Source organism: Clarias gariepinus, chromosome 11 (assembly GCF_024256425.1).
Source record: "Clarias gariepinus isolate MV-2021 ecotype Netherlands chromosome 11, CGAR_prim_01v2, whole genome shotgun sequence".
NCBI classification, from domain to species: domain Eukaryota; kingdom Metazoa; phylum Chordata; class Actinopteri; order Siluriformes; family Clariidae; genus Clarias; species Clarias gariepinus.
The window spans coordinates 4095545-4117097 of NC_071110.1; the positions used below are offsets into that span (position 1 = coordinate 4095545).

A 21553-nucleotide genomic window follows, 5' to 3' on the forward strand; every position below is an offset into this window, starting at 1 on the left:
TTTTGCTCACAAGTAAATATCAGTATAAGTAAGCAAGAATGTCCTGGACGTTATAGTAAATTTTAATTTGGTGCCATGGTGGCGTAATCGTTAGCACATTGGCCTTGCACCTTCATGGCTTAGGGTTTGATCCCTGCTTTAGGTCCGTGCATGTGGAGTTTGCATGTTCTCGCCATGCCTGCTAGTGCCCACAGTCCACTGGGATAGGCTCCAGGCCCCCCGTAACCCTGTGCATTATAAGCAGTATAGAGAATGAGTGAAAATTCTGTGCTTAGGGCTCCTTACTTTTGCTTCTGTTTTGTCAGAACTGGTTCATTCTGGTTGGTCAGAACGAGTGTTTACGGCTGCTGTAATATAAGAGACTACTTTCTTTAATAGACTATAATTATCAACACAACTGCTAATGGACTTATACAGTACTGTAAACATGATGTCATAAATTGTAACTATCACTCACTGTGGTAGTAGAGAAAAAAAAAAATTCCAAGATGTGCAGTTATACAAAAATATTCCCACCCCCACAAGCACTTTATTTCTGTCACTTTAAATTAAATATACAGTTAATATAAACGATGACATGCAAACCAATAAGGTAAGACTATTTAAAAAAAAAAAAAAAATTTACAGCTTTAGTGTAAAAAGGAAATCAGTTTTTAACATTTCAGTAGAACAAAGAAATGTAACAGTAAATGATTAAAAACAGCAGTTTTTCAAAGCATGATCAAATGAAATACTCATGGTTTCTCTTCCTTCATGTTTTGTTGTTCAGTTTTCTTTTTATTAACGTTGAATCACTCCACCGGAGTCCCGTCCTGTTCTGGTGTTTCACTGCCCTCGGACGGCGCCGAGCTCTGAAGGCTCGATCCTGACCTCTGATGACATATTACAGGGATCAGTTTGAAAAAGGAGAGGGTCGCGACAGCCACCGCCACGGCGCTCAGGAGCTGTAATGATAAATGTAGAAAAATTAAGAAACTAGCCTTTTTTTTTTTTTTAAAAAAAGTCTTTTTTTATATTTTACACTTTTATTAGTCATGTTTTAGGGTAATAGGAATGATATGATAATAATAAGACAGTTATGAAAGGTAAAAAAAAAAAAAAAAAACGTTCACCGTACAAGTCAGATAACATGCTGTATCAATTATATTAAAATCACAGTATAAATAACATGCCGTATAAATGATATTAAAAATCAATGCTTTAATATAAACCAGTTATTTGTCAGAGCTGCCATTATAGGAAATTAATCAACTCCTTGTAACCGAACCGAATTGAGTATTCAGCATAGCTGTGGTATAAAAATGATTAATGGACATTTAATGGGATTCCTTTGTGAGAAGTAATGACCAGTTGACTGGTTAAGAAAAATCAATTTTGTAAAGTGCAGACCTTCACTGTAGCAGGTTCAAACGTCTGTATGGAGTATAAGTGTGTAGTGAGAAGAGCAAGAGTACATGGGAGGTACGCCTCATCACTGTTAGTGTCTCGACATCTGAGAAAAATAAGGAATGACAAACTGTAATGTTCAACAAGAAGTTCATAAACAAGAAGACCAACAAACAAACAAAAAAATATATATATTAAACTTTCAAGTCAAGTTAAATGCAACATGGAAACATTTTGGACACCTGAAATAGGCCACATTCAGAGTCTGTGCAAAAGTTACATCGATAAATATACAAAGCGAAATTAGTTTCGTATTTAGACTCTGTACTTATGTCGCTGCCCATTTTATGGGTACACCATTTGCTTATGCAAATCACCAAATTGTAGTTTGGATCATTTTCCACTAAGAAACACAATCACTTTAAAAAACGTGACACTGTGTTTACTCAAATCTAACTTCTTCACACAAATCAGTAGGTTTTAATGTTGGGATTCCATGAATGTTTTGAGTCATTACTACAAAAAAACTCACTGGTTTAAGACACACAGAAATCCAGTAAGCCAATTAGATTGCTCAGCCAACATTGCTCACAAATTGCACACTTCCTAATAATTTTTTTCACAATTCCTTTCTGTACAGTCTGTAATTTTATCCTACATTCTTAATTTTCAGCTTTCTTTTTATAATAAAAAACATTTTTTTATATTACTTTTATAAAAAAAATATATAAAATATAATATTTTTATTTGAATTATACTCTCTAATACAATTTATTTCATTGTAGAAAAAAATGTCTTCCTTTTAGGTCCTGGACAGTCACGTTAGCATTTCACTGCATATAATACTGTGAAAAAATTTCACTTTGATTTGATTTGAGTTTAAAGATTCAGTATGTTGTTCAGACACTCTGTACGAATACACTCTGATAAAACTAGGAGAGAACCATACCTCTGGTACAGGCTGGTAAGAATGGTGTATTTGTCTGAAAAGTAATGCTGCAGCAGTTCTAGCTCAGACAGGACCGTGGCTGGTAATCTGTGACCTTCCTGAACAAGCAACCCCAGACTGTACCAGGCCTGCAGAGAACGCCAACAAAAACACACACACAAATACAAACTGATTATTCCAGGATGGAAAAGAATGTTAACAGTTAGTTTACTGCTGTGTACTTCCATAAAGTCATACACACACACACACACACACAAGGTGCATAAGCTGTTAGTGTCTATAAACATAATAATCCCATCAGGACTAGCGCGTTTGATCGCTCTGGCCACGTGTGTGTGTTACCTGTGGGTCGTTCTTGAGCGCCGCTCTTTTGTACATCTCGGCTACATCTGAAAGATCTCTCTTGCCTTGTATATGCTCCTCATAGAACAGGTCTCCCACTTTAACCAAAGCTGAATGGTTTGAAAAATCACGATAACCACAGTAGTTATAAAAAAAAAAGTACAGACAGTATTTGCACAAAAAGTTAACTTAAATGTCATGAATTACCATAAGGTGAAGGATCTTGGTTCTGAATGGAGAGATTGTAGTATCGTAACATACACTGTTTCGAAAAGGCGGGGTTCAAGGATCCATGCTAAAGGGGGAATATAAGTTGGAATAAAAACACAAAAAGTATAGTTGACACTTTTTACATACTATGTGGCTCAAAGGAGCTGTATAAAATATGACTAGGAACATTTTCTTTAAGCTATGTAAAATAATAGAATATAGAAACATTGAACTGTTAACACTTTGGTTGTGTTCAACATTAAAAACAACTTTGCTCGATTCCAATATTTCGGTCTATGTTTGCATGATAGGATCGATTCATACTGTATGTATAACTACAAGTGCCTTTTATTTGACTCTAATGTGGAAGCATCTGTCCTCTTGGTTAAAATACAACAGGTTCATGTGACCCCCTCCTTCATTTCTAACAATGGAATAAAAAGAATAAGCTTTTTTGCTCTGGATGGCAAGCAGTTAGTCGGCTATATTTGTTGAGGTCCGGAAAAAGAAAGAAAGTCAGATGTCTCACTAAGCATAGTTGTTTCAGCAGATATTGCACCTGTAGCACTGTTCGCTTTATAGAAATAGATTTAAAAGTTATGTACAGTAATTGATCAGGTGACTCACAGGACTGTGTTCACACAGGAACGCTACGTTGAACTGAGCTGCTTTAAATCCACTCTCAGCACATATCAAGTAATGAATTAAAGCCATCAACCTGTGAAACATGCAACAAAGTGCAAAATTAAATACACAGTATTTATACAGGATGAAGTGCACTATTCTACAGTATGAATCTTTACCAGTTTCCCTTAAGATAGGCATTTAGTCCTTTCCTTAAAGCTGCACCAAGATATCCATTCTGCTCAGATGCCCACTTCACCCACCTGCAGGGCAAAGTAAATAATGACCAGACAGTTTACTGTACAGTACTGTAACTACATATCAGTATCTCAGAGAACTGGGACAGCTTCAAAGGCAAACTATGTACTGCTCTGGATATAAAATTTTTTTTTTTAATTCAATTTCATTATTATAATGCTTTGTACAAACTTACAGAACAGCACCTGATGGATGTCGCTCTACGTAGCCTGGAATACCTCGACTCCAAATGTCAGCTAGTTCGATGCCTCCGTTTATGTGGCCTCTCTGGGCCGATTTCAGAAAGTATTTATACGCCTTAACCTGAAGACAGAGTCAAGCGATAAAATGCTCACCCACTGTTTTTGTTGTTGTTTGTGTATTCATGTGTAGCTTACATCATTATCGCGCTCTGTTCTGTTCTTGTGTCCGCCAAGTCATTTATTACGAATCTTCTGGGTGAAAGAGTTGATTCAAGCAGAGGAAAATAAACAGACTTTTGCTTAATTCATCAGACGATTTTAAGGTTTTTGCTGTGCGATCAGAAATCAGGAGGTTTTTAGATGAAGTGGATTTTCAATGAAAGATTAGAGTAACACATTTTCATCTTTTATATTTTTTGTAACACTTGATAGGAATAGTCTAGTTTATACACTCAACATATACACTGTCAGAAACACGATAGTAACTGATTCTCAAAAAAAATCACAATTACAGAAGTGTCCAATGATTGGGCTAAGGATATAAAAAAATACTGGAACTGAGTTGAGAACCATAGCTTTGTTCAATGGTGAATGAAAGACCATGCATTTCCATATACAGTGGTGTGAAAAACTATTTGCCCCTTCCTGATTTCTTATTCTTTTGCATGTTTGTCACACTTAAATGTTTCTGATCATTAAACACATTTAACTATTAGTCAAAGATAACACAAGTAAACACAAAATGCAGTTTTTAAATGATGGTTTTTATTATTTAGGGAGAAAAAAAAATCCAAACCTACATGGCCCTGTGTGAAAAAGTAATTGCCCCTGAACCTAATAACTGGTTGGGCCACCCTTAGCAGCAATAACTGCAATCAAGCGTTTGCGATAACTTGCAACGAGTCTTTTACAGCGCTCTGGAGGAATTTTGGCCCGCTCATCTTTGCAGAATTGTTGTAATTCAGCTTTATTTGAGGGTTTTCTAGCATGAACCGCCTTTTTAAGGTCATGCCTCAACATCTCAATAGGATTCAGGTCAGGACTTTGACTAGGCCACTCCAAAGTCTTCATTTTGTTTTTCTTCAGCCATTCAGAGGTGGATTTGCTGATGTGTTTTGGGTCATTAACCTGCTGCAGCACCCAAGATCGCTTCAGCTTGAGTTGACGAACAGATGGCCGGACATTCTCCTTCAGGATTTTTTGGTAGACAGTAGAATTCATGGTTCCATCTATCACAGCAAGCCTTCCAGGTCCTGAAGCAGCAAAACAACCCCAGACCATCACACTACCACCACCATATTTTACTGTTGGTATGATGTTCTTTTTCTGAAATGCTGTGTTACTTTTACGCCAGATGTAACGGGACACGCACTTTCCAAAAAGTTAAACTTTTGTCTCGTCGGTCCACAAGGTATTTTCCCAAAAGTCTTGGCAATCATTAAGATGTTTTTTAGCAAAATTGAGACGAGCCTTAATGTTCTTTTTGCTTAAAAGTGGTTTGCGCCTTGGAAATCTGCCATGCAGGCCGTTTTTGCCCAGTCTCTTTCTTATGGTGGAGTCGTGAACACTGACCTTAATTGAGTCAAGTGAGGCCTGCAGTTCTTTAGATGTTGTCCTGGGGTCTTTTGTGGCCTCTCGGATGAGTTGTCTCTGCGCTCTTGGGGTAATTTTGGTCGGCCGGCCACTCCTGGGAAGGTTCACCACTGTTCCATGTTTTTGCCATTTGTGGATAATGGCTCTCACTGTGGTTCGCTGTGGTTAGCTTTAGAAATGGCTTTAGAACCTTTACCAGACTGATAGATCTCAATTACTTTTGTTCTCATTTGTTCCTGAATTTCTTTGGATCTTGGCATGATGTCTAGCTTTTGAGGTGCTTTTGGTCTACTTCTCTGTGTCAGGTAGCTCCTATTTAAGTGATTTCTTAATTGAAACAGGTGTGGCAGTAATCAGGCCTGGGGGTGACTACAGAAATTGAACTCAGGTGTGATAAACCACAGTTAAGTTATTTTTTAACAAGGGGGGCAATCACTTTTTCACACAGGGCCATGTAGATTTGGAGTTTTTTTTTCTCCCTTAATAACGTAAACCTTCATTTAAAAACTGCATTTTGTGTTCAATTATGTTATCTTTGACTAATAGTTAACGGTTTTTGATGAGCAGAAACATTTAAGTGTGACAAACATGCAAAAGAATAAGAAATCAGGAAGGGGGTAAATAGTTTTTCACACCACTGTACACACAATGCGATCAGAACTCATAGGATTGAGACTAAACAGCTGTGTGTCCATAAGAAAAAGTTTGGACTCTGGATCAATGGAAAAAGGTCATATAGTCTGATGAGTCTGGCTTGAGATTTGGTTAAAAAGCTTTTTTATAATACACCAGACAAATTGTCTATACCCTAGATGGTTTGCTCACTGTTGAGTGTCTAAAGTCGATTATCCAAATATCACCCCCCAAAAAAAACTTCTTCAAACCATACACTCATTAGTGCAAATTCAACATTTGTTCGAAGGCAGGACTGGCCTTGGAAGTTGAGACACTTAAATGGTTAAAATTTAACCAACACTCACTTTTTAACGCAACCTAATTAATCAATTAATTAATCAATTAATCAATAACCCATAGATGAACTTAACCAACCAATTATTTAACCAATCACTTACCCAACCAACCGATAAAACAAACAACAAAAGAATAAATTAATCACTCCAACAACTAACATGTTTTTCAACAAATCATATACTGCAATGATCCAATCAGTTAAGAGTCATGCACTCAGTCACTCATCGTCTATACCATTTTATCCTGTATTCAGTGTCATGCGGGCCTGGAGCCTATTCCTGGAGACTTTGGGCACAAGGCGGGGTACACCCTGGACAGGGTGCCAATCCATGGCAGGGCACACAAACATACACACTCTACAGGCAATTTGGATAATCTGCATGTCTTTGGACTGAGAAAGGAAACCGAAGGAAACCCACCAAGCACAAAGGGAACATGCAAACTCCATGCACGCAGAGACGGGAAACAAGCCTGGCCGCGAATTAAACCCAGACCCTGGAGGTGCAAGGCGACAGTGCTATCCACTACACCATCGTGCGTGCCAGTCGCGCAATAAACAAAAAAAATATTTAACCAGCCATCTACTCAACTATCCAAGTGAACAACCAAATTATTCATTAAACATATGCACAAAAAATTCGCACAAACATACTTTGTCCGGTTGTTGTCCCGGATAAAGACCTTGCAAGTGAAGGACTCCTAGGTTCATAGCAGCGTCTGGATGCTCCAGCTGATCGGCCTGTTCCCAGAGCTCCACTGCTCGCTCATAGTCCTGTTCAAACTGCTCATAGTACCAACCCAAAGCCGTGATGGCTGGAGCGAAGCCCTGTGGAACAGCAAAGCACATTCATCAAATACTCAACACATATACTGTACTTTAAAAACAGAGAAGAAAGGAGCATGGCTTGGTGTATGACTGAGCCAAAACCTCATCAATGAGGAAATCACACATATTCTCTGTTCTGCTAGCCAGGCATGCTAATAACCAGAAGCAGTTGATGACTCTTAGCTCTTTATATTATAGGTTGATATAATATATGGAATGGAAAATATTGATTATGGCTTGTTTACAGCTTGTACCTGTTCCGCTGCTTTTTCCAGGAAAGAGACAGCTTTTGGCACGTCTTGTGGAACTCCTTGGCCCTGGAAAGTGTATTGAAATGAGAAGCATTTATATCCCACTCTTCTCCCACACAGTCCATTAATGCACTGTGCTCATACTACTAAGTATTTCAGAAGATCCATGGTCATGCAGCAGCGTCACAGATTGTAATAAATTATAATGATCTAATTGAAACTAGAGCTTCTGACCATGAGCAGAACAATGGCGTAGTCGTACATAGACACAGGATCCTGCAGTCTGGTGGCACCTCTCTCATAGTGCCTGACTGCCGTAAGGATATCCGGACTTACGCCTTGCTGACCCCAGAACAGCATCCGAGCCACTGCTCGCTAAACAGCCAACCATTCATACACACATAAGGATCAAGAGAAACATGTACATTTATTATTATACATTATTATGTATAGAGTTGAAGGTCATTACCTCTGCATCTGCTACGCCATTGCGTGCCTGGAGTTTAAGCCAACGGAAGATATCGTCATTCTCATTGGTTTGAGCTTTCAGGGTTTCCTCATCATGTAGGTGTATTGACTCGACAAACGTCTATATCGTGAACAAAAAAATGCTCATGAAGTAAGCTTTAATGCTACTTACAGTATATCACTTGTATTAATTGAACAAACATATGATACTTTAATAGTTTGGGTATATATGGTCATTAATCGTGTATCTGGTAAACTGTTATAAATGTTTATCCAAAACTGGCCAGTCTGTAAGCACTCCGCTTTTATATAAACCTTAGATGTAAATCTAACCTAATGGTGTGTGTATGCATCAGGTTAGTCCAATAATAATGCACAGGGACTCCTACAGTATGTTGCCAGATGATCATCCATGCAATCAACTTTAATAGTGAAAATATTTATAAAAAATGGTAGTTTGTTAATATTTTCAGGGCGGGTGTGGACTACTGCTCAAAAGGTTACAGGTTCAAACCCCAGCACCACCAAGTTGCCACTGTTGGGCCCTTGAGCAAAATTACCCTCACCAGCTGAGATGTATAACGAGATGAAATAAAATGTAACTTGCTCTGGACAAGAGTGCCTGCCAGGTGCTATAAATGTAAATTTTTCATAAGGTTAAACTTATTAAACATTTATTCATTCCCAGATTCCCATCATGGTAACAGTATCATGACTGTCTTTAAGGCGTAGAGAAATAGAGAGGTAGTGAGGGAACAATTTTACAGCTGTTGTAATTTAAGCAACGTTTTACAGATGTTCCACAACATTAAACAGATATAAAGAAGGTTGACTTGCCATACTTTAATTAATTAAAAAGCAATCAATGGCAAAATGCTATGATATGAGAATAATAAAATATTGAGCTTCATCACACCACCCTATCAAAAAAACAATCAATAATTACTGACCAAGCAGAATAAAGAATAATACAGTACTGTGGGAGAAAGCTGTTATGGATGAAAGTGCATCCCTAAAGTTACTGGTCACCTCAACAAGTATTAAAGAGCTATTGTAGGATCTTTTAATCTAAAATGATTGATTTTAGGTAAGGTTTATTCGAAAATCAGTGATGAATCCCTTTATCAGGAATGCTTTACTTCAAGTGTTTTATTCCTTACATAATAAAAGAACAGCAAAAAAAACTTTGTGTTTGATACTTGATTATATAATAAAAATAATAATCATAATAATTATAATAATAATAATAATAATAATAATAATAATAATAATAATAATAATGTTATTATTATTATTATAATTATAATTTGTAGCACTTTGAGATTTGCTTCAAATATAAAGTGCATTATAAATAAAATGTATTATTATTATTTATTATTATCCACCAATAAACTAGATATTTTTACTTTTTTTTTTCGTATGCTTGTACTAAACATTTGAATAATTTAAATAATTATAGACATAATATCCCTGACAATTTAATTGGACAATATCTTTAACTGTATGTGTTTACTAGCTGCGCCTGTGACTTTGTTTGCGTGGAATTTAATTTCACACTCATAAGCTTTTTTTAAAAAATGCCATATGTTGAATTTTGGAATGAACAAAATTTTTTACGTGTTACTGTGAAGTGTGCGTAATGAAGGTGTGAGATCATGTTTATTAAGTAGATTTCTATTATTCATCTTACATTCCCCCTAAATTCTTTTTCACAAATATCTTTAATGTACAAACACACAAACTTTACAGTTTATTTATATATGATAGAAGTTTTATCTCATTTTGACAAAAAAAAAAGAACGACAGTAATGTTTTTTGGTAGTAGTGGTAAAGGGACAATAGATCTAGTTGTTAACGCTAAATACCCTCCGATACCTGCTGTGGGGAAGGCTTGGCACGGTCAACAGAGGTTTGTTTGGCGATGTTGGAATAGTAGGCATAGCTGAGGTCAGGATCTGCTTCTACGCCCTGATCACCAACATGGTGCAGGTGCCCCAGCCGGAGGAGAGCCAGTCTCCAGTCCTTTTGAGCTCCCAACAATGACAGCAGCCAAGCCTGGAAACACCACCACACATACACACACACACACACAATATACTGTTATAACACTCTTATTTAATATGCTGTATGTGCACCACACATGAACATACCTTGTAGGGCTGCTTCCTAACACCAAGTCCACTGCTGTAGAGCACAGAAGCGAGGTGAAGAGCGCGGTTGTCTCCTAAACACCCTGCTTGTAAAAGAGAAGGCATCAGCCTGCTTAGTGTCTTCACTCTCTCTTCTGTCTCCATCGTACGCAGCACGGCAGCATACAATGCTCGACCAACGACTGCTGGACTCACAGAGCCTGGGGAACATTTGAGACGTGTTATTTATAAAACGTATAAATCATTTTTTATAAGCCGAGCATCCATAATACTCTGAATGCCCTCGTGCCAGCTGTTAATACAGAAACAAGCATGCATTAGGTGGCCATAAAGAAAATAAAAATAATAATCAATAATTACTGACCAAGCAGAGTAAAGAATTAAAACAGCACTGTGGGAGAAAGCTGTCGATCAATTTTAAGTAAGGTTTATTTAAAAATCAGTGATGAAATCTTTTATGTTTAAATAAACTGAGATTATTTTTGATGCTCCACCATTACGAAACTAACAAAAGTAATTTTGCTGTAACATTAAACCAGAAATAGATAATAAGAGAAAGCTTGATTATTGTAACCACGATGTAAAGAATTGATAGGTAAACTTTATTTATGTATATTAAAGCTTAAAAGATGAAAAACATCTAACTTAAGGCCTGACCCATTAAGAACAGGTGCAGATGATGACAGATGATCATTCCGGGTGATTATTATACTGCTGATGCTGAATGCTGAGATGTTGGAACAGACGAGAGGGGAAACGAGGTCGCTGCTGAGGTTGTTCCATAAACAATCAACTTTCATTTTCCACTCACCTTTCTAACCTTCTTTATAACATCACTTGAATTTGTCCCTCTCTCTTCACAATGGCCACGCAGGTGCTTGTTCAAAATGGCCCTTTGCTATTTCAAGACTGGACTACTGCAACACACTCCTGCCAGGTCTGCCTCTATTCACCCACATTTGTTCTCTGCCTCTACAGCTGATCCAGAATGCGGCAGCACGGCTGGTTTTTTAACCTTCTTAAAGTCTCCCACACCACCACACTTCTCCGCTCCCTGCACTGGCTTCCTGTAGCTGCCTGCATCAGATTTGAAATCACCTACGCAGCACGTTCCCTCCAATCCTCCAGCACTGCTCGACTGGTCTCACTGTCTCTCAGGGATGGAGGAAGACATGTGTCTAGACTATGTTCTGTCCTGGCTGTTAGGTGGTGAAATTAACTTTATCTAGATGTCCGTACAGCCAAGTCACTGGCAATCTTTGAGCACTGACTAAAGACAGATCTGTTTCTTAGGTATTTGGGTCAACGCCTCTCACCCCTCTACCCAACAGTGTTGATTGATGGTACTTCCAGTTAGTAACTGAGTAAACCATTGTAAGGATAGATCTAATTATGGAAACTTCAATGCACTTTTCTAAATCGCTCTGGATAAGAGTGTCTGCAAAATGCCTAAATGCGAATGTAAATCTTTTTTTTTTTATGGTATCTTTAGGCAATTTGCAGTTATTTATTATTATTTCAGTTAATTATTATTATTATTATTATTATTATTATTATTATTATTATTAACAACAACAACAACAACAACAACAACAACAATAATAATAATAATACTAATAATAATATTATACCATAAATTTTTAGGTAAGTTATTGAATTATATCCTGTTTTGTTTTATTTTGTGTTTTTAATAACTCTCACCATATTTGTTGAATATTTTCTCAACCAGCCGAGCCACCGGTCGTCTCTGAGGACTGTGTAGTGCTTCGTCAGAGCTGCATTGTGTCTTTGAGGATGCTGGTCTGGTTTTCATTGTCAGCTCGGTGTAAACATCCATACAACTCTCTAAAACAAACACACACAGAGAAAAAAGGCCAATCTCTAAAAATCTCTCAGTAAAAAAAAGGATGCAGTTTTGTAGAAAACTACACCACCTTGTGGACAACTATAGAAACACACACCTCTTAGTGTCTTTACATAATTTTCACTTGAATATTCCAATATCTTATGTTCAAGGTCAGTTTGAAATTGCTGACAGGATTGTAACCATCCTGATATATTCACTGATCGCACTGCCTGAGGGGGCTGGAGCTCAGACTGTAAAGACAAACACAAAACATTAAGGTTTATTTATTATTATTATTATTATTGGAATATTAGAATAATGATAGGATAATAACATATTAAGTGTCTATTAACAGTAAAGGTAAATCTTACCAGGTTAAAAGCCGGTGTTTTTGTTCTGTAATATGTGACTGGACCATAAAAGCCTTCGATGCCTCGTACAAATTTGCCTCCACCAACCACAAAGTATCCCTCTGTATCATCTATCTTTACTGTCGAACTGAACCTGTTCAAAACAGCAGACTAATTTATTAACATGTTCAGTCACAAGAGTTAAATAAGCAACAGAATATGTGACCTGAAATGTATTTCAACACATTTCAGTTTTTTATACTCCACAGTCCACACGATTACTACTACTACTACTACTAATACTACTAATAATAGTAATAATAATAATAATAATAATAATAATAATGCATGTGTATTTCTATACAAACTATAAAATAGCAAATTAAAATATTTTGTACCAGCTTTTTTATTACATAACTTTTTTCCTTAATTTTAATTTTATGTATTTATGTATATATGTATTAAAACAGAATGAACTTGTCTGATAAACCCAATACAATTCAATTAGGAGTCAATAAAGCTTCTTACAAATTTAATTTCTAAAATTACTTTAATTGCACACAATAGCACACATAAAAATACTTTGAGCACCATGTATTCAGATATTAATCATAAAAAATATTTTTTTAAATATATTTATAATTTTAATTTTAATTTGAGAAAGCCAACAATAGGGCAAAATGTAGTAATAATAATAATAATAATAATAATAATAATAATAATAATAATAATAAATACTTTGAGCACCATGTATTCATATATTAATCATATATATATATATATATATATATATATATATATATATATATATATATATATATATATATATATATATATTTTATATAATTATAATTTGAGAAAGCCAACAATAGGGCACAAATAACTCTTTTCCTGGTTTTAATTTCAATTTTATGTATATTAAAAACAGACTGAACTTGTCTGATAAACCCAATACAATTCAATTAGGAGTCAATAAAGCTTCTAAAAAATTTAAATTTTAAAATTACTTTAATTGCATATATATTTTTTTTTATTTAAAAAAGCCAACAATAGGGCACAATGTAATAATAATAATAATAATAATAATAATAAAGATGAATCGTTCTCTCTGTTTGATCTAAAATATTGGCCACTAGAGGGCGACAAAACGTGAAATAAACCCCATGAACCAGAACAGAACTCTTGCTGAAGAAAATCCTGCAAAAACGTCTTGGGCACTTAAATATGTTCTTATTGCAAAGAAAATCTCGAAATAATTTTTAGACGCACCCAAGATTTATTTTATATATTTAAGAAAGAAGGGGAAAAAAACTTTTTTGTCAACTTATTTCACTGACATGGTCTATTTTCACCAACTGTTTCTTTCATTACCCACAATGCCTTTCAGGGATGGGGATTTAGCCCTCAATTTATGCTGCAGAAGTGCTTTAGTAGTTTGTTTAGTAGTTTCAAACTACAACTTAACTTTTCATCCTAAAACTACCAACACCATCAGGCTTATCATGTCGTAGATCACTACCTAGCCCAGGCTAGCCGATCCGAGTCTCCACTATCCTGTATGGCTGTAATGAATTCTGGACCTCTACCGTTTCCACCAACACTACATTACTCTTGGATTCCTGGATTAATACATTGGATCTCTAAACGTCATGATATCACTGGAAAATGGTTAGTGATAAAAGAAGGTTGTGCTCTTTTCTTTTGGAGGGAGGCAACAGTAAAACCTGCGCGTCATTCCTCATGTTTTTCGAGATTGTGTTCTCATTTTATCTTGTAACAGATACCATTGTAGGTACCATTGTAACAGCAATAGCAGCGTCCCACTTGTGACATTAGAGAGTACATAGTGACTGAGCTCTCATAGAAACAACAGAAATACAGGACTAACCAACGAAGTAGATCATGTGTATGTAGTTTTTACGCTAAGTTTTATTTCATGCAAACCTACTTACGTGTATTCCAATGAGCTGGTGAGTAACTGGAATTACTAACCGTTTCACAAATATTTATTTATGGTGGATGGATATATTTGAAATGTTTAATATGTTTACAGTTGAATGTTTATGTAAGATTACTAAGCTCTGGTCTCTCGTTACTCATTGAGCAATCCAGCACGGAGACAAAACTCACAATGACCAGGCAAACGTATTCTGCAACTCCTGAAATAAGCCAACTCACCCCAGTTACCACGGCAGCTCTCACTTCTCCATGACCTCTAGTACAGTGTTGCAATACTAACACTCTGTTCTACTTCTTTATATAAATTATAACAGTATTCACTACTTACATGTGTCCTGATGAGGTATTTATAACCAGACTCTTAAGTTAAAAACCATAATTCCATTACACGGATATGACTTTTGTAACAGAAATGCAGGAGCATCATCACAGAAGTATCATCAATCCCTTGCTTCAACCTATTAAATGAGTTCATTAACCTTTACAAGTGCTAAGTATCTTTTATTTCTCTATCTGCTTCACAGGAGTGTGATTATTGATTATCTAGACCCCTGAGCCGAAATTACCTGCACATGAATGTACAAGATCCTTTATCTAGACAGCAGTCATTCTTGCTACAACCTTAGACGTCTTCGGTTTTATTGAAAAGGCTGTGGGAGGCTATGAGATCAGGATCGGTGCTCTATCATTTTTCCCCCTTTGCCAAAATTTCCTACCAGCAGTTACTGTACATCAGCCTGCACTACTTTCTCAATATATATATCGTACCTACAGTTTTAAATGGTTATAGCACTGCAAAAATATAGAACAATTTTATTAAAAAAAAAAACATTTCCTGACATACTGGTAGCACTTTGTGACATATTTTTAACATTATCAGAATAAAATCCCTATCACTTTATTACTGGTAGCAATTTCGAGATGTTGATTTATCATTATCCATCAATAATGTTATGTGTCAGTAAACTAATACATTAATCATGCTAATTAAATAAAATGTTCAATAAAACGAACAATTACAAAAAAAAAGATAATTACTATACATAAACCCACAAGTCACTTGGAGTAGTAGCATGGATTTATGGGAAGGGCAATAAAGCTGTGAAACATGAGGTGGGAGAAATGGATGGGTAGCATGAATTTATAGCAAATATCAGAGGCTAGCTCCTCCACAAAATTTATAGTTTTTTTTTATTTTATTAATTTAATTATGTGTGGTGTGAATCAACCCAAGTTGAATATGAAGTTGTACATTGAGACAAATTTGGATTTGGTATTTGGACTAATGGTGGCACGGTGGCGTAGTGGTTAACGCTGTGGCCTTGCGCCTCCAGGGTTCGGGTTTGATTCCCACCTGGGGTCTGTGTGCATGGAGTTTGCCTGTTCTCCCCATGCTCAGTGGATTCCCTAGATGGATCCATGGATGGAATTGGGCAGGAAATATTGGACAAATATTTTAGAATTGCAAAAACAATTCATCTTTATTATTATTATTATTATTATTAATATATTGTCTCTTAATTTTTGGCTTTCTTAAATGTAATTTTTACACTAAGTTTTATTTCATGCAAACCTACTTACGTGTATTCTGATGAGCCGACAACTGGTTCTCCATGTTCCTTAAGACACGCTACTGTGAGTTTCCCCTACAATCATTAATATCAGGTTAGACATCACTTAACACACACAACCTTTATTTACCAGCACGTACAGTAATAAGGTAAATTCCCACCATCCTTCCTGTCAGCTCTAGAATCACATGGCACCAACGGTGCAAAGGAAGTGTGAAGGACGACAGAAATGCTGAAGCCGAACCTTTCTCTAATTCCAGCTGCACGTGGATGTGACCTACAGTGAAAAGTCATCGCAGTCGTGTATACTGTATATAGTGTATGTTATACTGTATATGTGTGGCTGAAGAGTGATGAAATATTAACTCACCTGTATGTTTGAGAAACAAAGATGGACTGGCGTAGTTGTCCTTCATGTCTACATGGTGTAAAATCCCACACAGATGATTTTTACATTGACTTTCCAATAAAACCCAAAGTGAGAAGGCGCACCTAAGGAGAAAGGCGTTACCATTTCAGTTCCAACACATGGTTTAGTTCTGACCAGAATAAACTGCTTTTAAGATAATTTACCATGGATACGTAATGGCATTAATGCGCTGTCTTTCCAGCACTCTGCTTGTGTACGGATGGAGGGTTCTAGTGATGCCAAAGTTCTCTCCAGTGGACGCGTAGAGCGAAGAGAGCAAAGTGGCGACTTCTAGATATCAAAATCAACATCACTGATCAATCAGGACACATTTAGCTAAACATCTTGGCAAATTTATTCGCACTTATTATTCTCAACTGAATAGCTTAATTGGTTTGTTTTGGTTTAGAACATGTCCCCATCATCTTAAATTTACTGTTCAGAGATCCAGTCACAGAAAGGTCAAGAATGACCTCAGCATTGAAACAGCTGAATAAATTATTATATTTGGATAACTAACTTTATTTTTTGCCTCAAATCTTAAAGGATCTCTCCATGCTTGGAAGGTTATCTTCTGGTTTCACCTCCAAGGTCCAAAGACATGCAGTGCAGGTGGCCTTGAGTTCCCAGTGCGTGTGTGTGGAGTTCCTAGGAGACTTAGGAAACACACTCTATGGGCAATTTGGGAACGCTAATTAACCTAATCTGCAGGTGTTTGTAAGCACAGGAAAAACATGCAAACTCCATGCACACAGACCCCGAGGTGGGAATCGAACCCTCGACCCTGAAGATGTAAGGCTACAGTGCTAACCACTATACCAACTTAGCACATTCAAATATCATGATTCATTTTTTTTTAACTCTTTGGGAATGTTTGGTTCACTTTTTTGCAGGTGAGTTGAATCACTTTCTCACCAATCAAACAGCACTGTGTTGTCAAACACAGACTGTGATGACAAGGCAGTGCAGGTCTAAGTCTATGTTTGGTCCATGTCTGCTTTTAAGCAAACTCTAACATGGACAAATAAGTGTAAAGCACTCTTAAAGGAAAAAACATCCCAACAGCCGTACCATTTTCTTCTGGACACACTGATTTCCATCCAAAAGTTTTCCAAAGCACCTCCGTCTCCCAGCTAGGACAAAGCAGGTGCTCTTTAAATGGTCGACTCAGAGGATTAAGGACTGTCAATGTTTTTACACTGGTCAGAGACTCCCTGCTTGGCTCAGACGATATGCCGCTGCTCATCCAGACACGGACAAAACAGCTAAGCACCCAGTCAGACATGGGGATCGCCCAGTCAGGCTGATAAACCAACCAGTCAGGGAGATGCATCTTCACAACACGGGTGCTGTGGGAATCAGGAGAACATTTCCACCATCTCTGGAAGATCACAGACGTGGTTCCGGTGTCGAAAGAGACCAAAGCCTGCAGGTTGACCAGTGATGACTGACTGCAGGAGTACTGGACCCACAGCGGGTGGACTGAGAGGGGAGATTCATGTGGATTTATAAGCGTGATAGCACCTGGGCTGCTTTGGCTGAGACCTGAAAAGGAAATTACCTATGGATATGACAGAATTATTGTTAAAAACAATTCATTTTAGATTACTTAAATAAGTTTTATACATAAATATTACTGAAGCATAGTATTGTCCAAGATGTCTTGGTATGCAGAAGCATTACGATTGTCCTTCACTAGGGATAAGGGGTCTAAACACCTGAATTCAATAAGTAACAGTTTTGGCCAAATGTTTTTGAATAGATGTGTCCGTGTGTGTGTGTGTGTGTGTGTGTGTGTATATAGTTTTTGTTTAACTTTTAACAAATTTTTTTTTTTAACATTAACTTGAATTTTTTTTTAACATAACTTGCTTTGTAAAACACTGTTGCTATTTTTTGGAATTATTAAAACAAAAAATTAAATCTATTTATGACTGCTTACAGCTGTTAAAATGTTAAATTCAACTACATACCAATATGCCATCAATTACCCCATAAATTACTCACAAGTATACTGAGCAAAAGTGACAGCCCCCGGCAGATCCGCTGCAAGTCTCCCATTCTCACGTAAGTGACGTAATAAAATATATCCGGTCAGATCAATAAACAGTTAAATTTCATCATGAAACTTGCTTTTCATCAGTTTGCTTTTAATTCATGTCCTGTCTAAAACGCTGCACCTCCATGTGACCAGCATGGCAAGAGCGCTCACACGAGTCACTGTAGTGATTCGATTCTTTTACAGTAATTCGATTCTTTTTTAGTGATTCATTTCTATGCGAGTTGTGAAGATCTTCTAAAGCAACATAACAGGAATATATCTTGTTACAATATATTTGTTACAATGTGTAGATGTTTATTACGATGTTTAGATGAGTGTATCAATCATCTAAACATTACAAGTTGAATATGAAATACACTATACATTTTATGTTTTTTTACACACACGCACATCCAGAAGCAAATCATGTAAATTCTTCTGCTTTTGAATCATTTCCCCAATTGATTCACTAAAAGAGTCGTTAGAACTGTTCCTAAGAGCGGTTCCTCATGCGGAAGAACATCCTGTTAGGTTCAGATGAAGGTAAACACAGAGCTGCAGCTCCACCCGCAATTGTAAACGCAAAGACAAAGGCCAGGCAGGTGATTCGAACGAAACTTACCTGACTGGAGTTTAGAATGATTTTCTCAAAGCACCTAATTATTAAATAAGTTACTTTTTTTTTTTCAATTCAATTTTATTGATATAGGGCTTTTAACAATGGTTATCATCTCAAATGAGCTTTACAAAATAAAAAGAAAATTTCTGGAAGTGTGTATGAGTAAGAAAAAAATGCGCTTATATAATAATGAGATCGAGTTCCTGATGTGCAAGCCGATCTAAAGATCGGTTTCTTTAACTCTAAAAATATATCCTAGTAAACATTAATTTTTACAGTAGAATTGTTCTGGCAAGTCAATCAGTGCCAGTGATCACACAAAATATATAAACGAATTTAAATAAATAAAAACCCCAGCAAAATATAAATTATACACAGCACAAGGTGAGCACTAAAAGAATTAATATTGTTTGTTATTTTTGTTAGCGTAAAAACCTTAATATGAATTCTTCTTGGAAGAATCCAAGTGGTTAAGATTATTAATAATAAAACACTTATGATTATAATTCTTAAAACCCTTGCATCACATCTAAACATATATAGTAACATCTACACTTTATACAAGCCAGAATTTGTAATTTACTATAACTTTGAATTGCAAAAATCAACCCCAGATATATCGGCAACATGGTGGCGTAGTGGTTAGCGCTGTGGCATGCAGATTAGGATAATTGGTGTACCCAAATTGCCCATAGTGTGTGAATAATGACTACCATGGTCAGAAAAATGGGAACAAAAACAATGGTAATAACCACTGGCAATTTCTACAGTCCCTATTTTGACTACAGAGGATGGATGGATGGAATCCCAGATGTGTAAAACTTACATCATATAGACAACATTACTATCAGTGGGGCACCAAAATAATAATGTAGGACACAATTGCTGAAGTGTGTATAGCTGAAAATAAAGCACCTGCCCATCACTTCGTATACAGTCCGACCAGCCATAACATTACAAAGGCAAAAATTTTGCCTGGTATTGCGCAAGTTCCTCTTGTACAGCCGGAACATGATTTCACAAGACCACTAGGAGTCTGCTGTGGTGTCTGGCACCAGGCTGTGGGCAGCGGATACTTCGGGTACTGTGGGTTGCGTGTGTGTGTATACAGAGAGAAAGAGAGAACATTTTTTATGATAGGAACAGGAAATAACTTTTTTTTATCTCATCAGTTCAGAGACCGTAACAGAACATCTGGCAAAGAATTATGAAAACTCTGGCGACAGATGGCACTGATGTGTAGCAGAGACTTTCCTTGGGCGTTGTACTGTACGTGCTTTGAACACAGATTACTGACTGCTTGTCTAAATGTCCCTTGTAGGAACAATATCATTTTGAACCAAAACCAACATTTTCATTATTTAACACAGGAGGAAAGTAAAAATTTGTGAATTGTTACATCAGTTAATTAGTTTGATTAGTCATTTTTTAACCTACAATCTTGTTCAAGCACATCCCTAATTACTAAAGCCTTAAAGCTCTCGATGTATGTAACGATTAATTTAGTCTTAATATTAGTCTAGTTAAAATTTTTGTAACTTTAAATCAACTTTATAAAGACGTAATGGTGACAGCAGTCCATCATATCAGAGCTCTGCTAGTTCAACTTATGTTTGTTTGCACATTCAGTATATGAACAACAACAAAAAGACAATGTTTTCTTTAAAACCATTTATTGCTTTCATGCATGAGTGCCATAAAATTCCCAAGACCTTGCAGTCCTCAACAATACAGATGATGCAAAATATCCCACCCACCCTTGGCTTTTGTACAAATATATTTAATAATAAATACAGTAGAAGCTCAAAGAGAGATGTTAAAGTCGCTGGGGTTTAATCGCCGGGAGTCCGAAAAGCTCCTCGTGTCTGTGAACTGGTATTGCAGCAGGTACGTAACATGCATCAATGCAGAAACGAGGTGCTGTTTACTGAAATGTGACGCACACACACACTCACTTACATAACTACTGCCATACAAAGACATACTCTCACTCTCAAACACCAGAATAAAAGTCATTTACAGCTTCTCCATGCAAAGAGGTACAAATGATGCATGGACACATTTGATCAAGAGTGCATTCATGTTTCAGACTGATATACATTTTTCGTTTGGACGTTTACACCCGGACTGTCTTTCACATATAAACAAAACCACAAACAGTCCAGGGCTGAGGAGCTGGTGTCTCGTGCAGCACTTGCTTTGGTTAGTCCCGGACTCGAGGAGGGAAGCGAACATGTGACTGATACAGTGGTAGGTAAAGCATGTAGGGTTCTGCGAGGAAAATGCATAGAGAGCTGATGTTCTGCGTGTCTGAGAAATTAGAAGACGAAAAATAAAAAAACTAAATTCTAGTCCTCCTTGAAGCTGCCTCGGTGATGAGCCCAGAGACATGTAGACACTGGTGATGGAAAAGGAGAACTATAAACACACATTATCTGGTAATTTAAAGAAGAAAAAAAAAAACATAATTGACTTAGGATTGGTGATCATAACACCTACGTAAGCCATTTATAACAGTAAAAACCTAAATATATATTTATAAAGGCC

The 21553-nt window shown here is 36.6% G+C and overlaps 1 protein-coding gene across 1 annotated transcript; it reads right to left on the reverse strand.

Annotated features, from left to right (window-relative positions):
* On the reverse strand, nucleotides 1–18513 carry LOC128533353 (protein sel-1 homolog 3). The gene is made up of 23 exons (XM_053507597.1): nucleotides 18354–18513; nucleotides 17418–17907; nucleotides 16511–16637; nucleotides 16308–16429; nucleotides 16099–16214; nucleotides 15948–16012; nucleotides 12429–12561; nucleotides 12173–12308; nucleotides 11913–12056; nucleotides 10212–10411; nucleotides 9937–10116; nucleotides 8063–8182; nucleotides 7828–7968; nucleotides 7597–7659; nucleotides 7169–7342; nucleotides 3945–4072; nucleotides 3691–3774; nucleotides 3515–3605; nucleotides 2885–2972; nucleotides 2678–2787; nucleotides 2336–2463; nucleotides 1390–1492; nucleotides 1–944 (listed from the first exon to the last, which is right to left on the reverse strand). The coding sequence occupies exons 1-23, from the start codon at nucleotides 18405–18407 to the stop codon at nucleotides 792–794; spliced, it is 3150 nt and encodes a 1049-aa protein (XP_053363572.1). The 5' UTR covers nucleotides 18408–18513; the 3' UTR covers nucleotides 1–791.
* Nucleotides 18514–21553: the final 3040 nt, after the last annotated feature.